Raw genomic sequence first — 4,290 nt, 5'->3', positions numbered from 1 at the left:
CTTGTATATTCATCAGAAGAAGATGTCAACTACACCAACCAACCAAGATGAGGGTAACCAGACCCAAGGTCAGGATCAAGAGAATCCTACCATGACTCAGATTCTCCACCTTCTTCAGCTGTAAACTGCTGCTTTACACCAGCAGTCCCAAGCTCCTCGAGTCGGAAGCTTTAAAGCTTTCCAGTCCCTTCACCCACCGGAATTTACGGGAACAATATATCCAGTTAAAGCGAAGTCTTGGATAAAGGAGATAGAAAAAGCCTTTGCTTTGGTAGAGGTTGGTGAAAATAAGAAGACTGAATATGCAAGTTTTTATCTGAAAGATTAGGCAAATTTCTGGTGGGAATCCACTAAGGCTTTAGAAGAAGATGGTGTAATCACGTGGCAAAGGTTCACTGAACTATTTCTGGAAAAGTATCTACCTCAATATTTACAAGATTAGTGGGAAGTCATGTTTTTAGAATTAAAGCAAGAAGGTATGACTATAGTAGAGTACGAGGCAAAATTTTCAGAACTGGCAAGGTTTGTGCCAGAATATGTGGATACATAACGTAAGAAGGCAAAACAGTTTCAACAAGGACTTAAAGTATGGATACGTAGACATGTGGCAGTTTTTGAACTTAAGACATATGCTACAGTGGTTCAGAAGGCTATGATTATAGAAGGTGAAAGTGAAATGTCAAAGAGGGAGAATGATTACAAAAAAAGAAAATTTCAGGGTTCTGAAGAAAGTGAAGGGCAAGGAAGTGGAAAGTCGAAGGGAAAGTTCAAGACGGGTCCTGACAACTGAAAAAATAAGGGATTCCAAGGGTTCAAACCTGGAAATGTTGGACAGGGTAATCGTTTCTCCACTCAAAATCAGCAACAGAGAGGCAATAGACCCCCAACCCCAGAATGTAAGACGTGTGGAAAGAAACATTCTGGAATCTATAACAAGCCTAACATTACATGTTTCAAGTGTAACAAGAAGGGCCATTATTCTTCAGAATGTACCAGTTCTTTGGACGTGAAAGGTGTGAAATGTTTTAAGTGTGGCAAGTTGGGACATATGGCTAGAGATTGCAAGGAACCTGTTCAACAAGCAAATGTTCTCAGGATAACTAGACCACCACCACCAGCACCTCAAGAGCAACCAAGGGCTCAAACTTTTAACATGACGATGAAAGATATTGTTCAGGACTCGTATGTGATTGTATGTACGCTTATTGTGAATTCTTTAGATGCAAAAGTATTAATGGATTCAGGAGCTACCAAGTCTTTTATATCCAAGAACTTTGTTGATAAATTGAATTGTTCTACTCAACCTTTAGAACCCAACTTGCTTATAGAATTGGCTAATCAGGATAGAGTCTATGTCGATAGAATTTGCCCTAGTTGCGACATAAAGATAAAATGTCTTCATTTCTTCGCGAACTTGATACCTTTCAAATTAGGAGAATTTGATATCATCCCAGGAATGGATTCGCTAGCGGACCATGATGCTCAAATTGAGTGCAAAATCAAGAAAGTGAGGTTGCAGTCTAAGGACGATAATGAAGTCATCTTTCGAGGGCGGAAACAAGAGAAAAAGTTTCTGACGATGATTCAAGCAAAAAGATTATTAAGACAAGGATGCGAAGCCTATTTATCACATGTAGTGGATACTAGTAAAGAATCATCTAAGATAGAGTAAATTCCAATTATTAATGAGTTTCCCGACATTTTCCCAGACGAATTACCAGGATTGCCACCAGATTGAGAGATAGAATTTGTGATTGATTTGGCACTTGGCACTGAACCAGTATCGAAAGTTCCTTATCGGATGGAACTTGTAGAAATGAAAGAGTTAGCTACGCAATTGCAGGAATTATTGGACAAAGGAGTGATTCGACCAAGCGTATATATAATATCTGGGATATATGTTCTTAATTAGAAATTAGGCGTTTTGCTGTGAGGGTTATTGATTTAAATTGATTACATTAGTTTATAGATCGTTGAAAAACGAATCGATTGGTATATATATGATGCACGGAGGATAACTGGAATGTGTTCGCCGGAAAAAGTAGCACGACAATGACGGAAACTTCGATCGAGTTTTCCGGTTGATTCGTTAATCGTTTTAATGATGTGATAATGTTCCTGGAAGCTTAGGGATCATCCCCTATTAGTTTTGTGTAATTCTGGAGTGTTTCAGGTCTTCTGAAAAAGCTCCATGGAGGCGGCCATGGAGTTCTGGCCAGCGAGGTGGAAAAGAAGGGGGACAGTCATATTACATTTTGACCCCCTGTTTTGCAAAAACTTATATTTCAGTCCTTGCTGTTTTAAAATCTTGCAAAAACTGTATTTCTGTTTTCAAAAATTCTAAAAATCATATTTCTATTTAGTTTATTTTCATAAAATCAATTTTAATTATTTACAATTCCAAAATTCATTATTTATTATTCTGAAAATTATTTTTAATTCAAAAATAAATCTAAATTAATTAATGAATTAATTTTAGTTGATAATTAATTATTTAATTAGTCAATTAATTTAAATATTAGTTGATTAATTTATTTAATTAGTTATTAATTTATTTTAATTGATTATTTAATTGGATTTAATTATTTCTTTTGATTTCAAAATTCCAAAAAATAGTTTCGAGCTTAAAAAATATTATTTTAAATTATTTTCAAAGCTCAATAATTATTATTAAATGATTTTAAAGTCAGATTTGGGTGTTTGAACCTTGTTATTTAATTATAAAATAATTCGTTGACCCGTTTTAATTCCGAAAGATATTCAAAAATTCGTATTAAATACCCAAAAAATCATTTTATCCCCGAATCTCCTTTGAATTTTTTTTGATCGAATAGCTTAAATTCTATGTGCTATATGTGATCAGATTGATGTATAATATGCCTATATGTGCATTGTTTAACGGTTTTTGTTGTAATTTTCAATCGATAAGTCGGATTTGGGTGAAATGAAGGGTAATTAGAAGCTTGTAACGAATAGTTAGATATGAGAATAAGTATTGATAAATAAATGTTATGTCTAACAGAGGAAGCGAGATGTAGAAAGGGAAAGTAAGTGGTCAGTGAGTAAAGATCAATAGATGAGTACAAGTAAAGGGAAATTGGATTGAGTTAATGCAAGTATTCTCAAACCTTCTTATGATATACTACAAGTATCCCTGAACTTTCTTGTGATATGTATTCTGAATAGTTCTATTTTATATTGCAAGTTCTTTGAAGTAATTAACCCTAAACCTTGATTCTTCTTATTGATCTTTGAGCCGTAAGCCTTATTCTTTGTAAACCATTGATTGTTGAATTCCCAGATACGAACCACACATATACGATACTACTCCACATACCACAAATACATATATACCATATACAGATCCCTAAAATGGAATTGCTTAACATACGAACCTTTATACCTTATACATCAGAAGGCTAATCCTTATAACCCTTAAACCTTTGTTCTTCTATTATCTGATTCTTTCCCAGGCTTGAAGCCAATCCTTATACACACCTTGTTATACCTTCATGGTATTATGAATCAGCCTATGCTCATTATGAATCAGCCTTGCTCGGGGTTAGTGCATGACTGATCAGTAGTCTAACCTTGGTTTTTAAAATAAAAAGTGAATATCCAATTCTAATCACTGCTTATGGAGCAACTTGATTTCTTATATCAATTCAATTGATCATTGTTAAATCTCAGTATTGTCATTATGACTTGCTGAGCTAGTAAGCTCACTCTTAAAGATCTGTTTATGTTCTTTTCCAATTAAAAAGGAAACTGGTGGTAGCGAGGATCCACAGACAAGTGTACGAGCTAGGTTTCCATGTTGAAATGGAATAAGTTAACAAAGGATGTTTATCTTAGTTTGAGTTGAAAATTATAAGACTATTTTATTTTCAGTTGTAAGATAAATAAATTGGGATTTGGTACGTTGTAATATAAATAAGGTTGTGGCTTGTGGGCATACTTTAACCTGTAACGATCTGTGGTTATGGTAAGTAGGGTCATTGCATATATTATTTTCATAAACAGGTTTATATAATAGGGGTGTGTGTGTTATGAACCCCAAACTTCTGAACCGGATTTGGAGGGCATCACAGGTTTGGTATCAGAGCCACATATTAAAAGTCACTGCCACAAGCCTAGATTATCGCGAATGGGTAAAGGGTTAGGATTATGATTAAGAAATAGAAAGATAGGACGTCGGGACGTTGAGTGTGACTAAATAGTAGGTGTTGGTATGATTCATATTGAGATTCGAGATTCTGATTTCTCTAAGATAGACTTAAGATCTGGTTA

At 34.7% G+C, this 4,290-nt stretch overlaps 1 protein-coding gene across 1 annotated transcript; it reads left to right on the top strand.

Moving 5' to 3' along the window:
- Positions 1–1,048: 1,048 nt before the first annotated feature.
- LOC141719554 (uncharacterized) lies at positions 1,049–1,672 on the top strand. Its single transcript, XM_074521932.1, has one exon. The coding sequence runs from the start codon at positions 1,049–1,051 to the stop codon at positions 1,670–1,672; it is 624 nt and encodes a 207-aa protein (XP_074378033.1).
- The last annotated feature ends 2,618 nt before the right edge of the window (positions 1,673–4,290 follow it).

The sequence above is a fragment of the Apium graveolens genome, chromosome 4 (genome assembly GCF_009905375.1).
Source record: "Apium graveolens cultivar Ventura chromosome 4, ASM990537v1, whole genome shotgun sequence".
Lineage (NCBI taxonomy): Eukaryota > Viridiplantae > Streptophyta > Magnoliopsida > Apiales > Apiaceae > Apium > Apium graveolens.
Note: the sequence above shows the minus strand (reverse complement) of the source record. Positions and strands in the feature narration are given on the sequence as shown.

Coding starts and splice junctions, on each gene's coding strand:
- LOC141719554 (XM_074521932.1), top strand. CDS start 1,049: ATGGCTAGAGATTGCAAGGAACCTGTTCAACAAGCAAATGTTCTCAGG.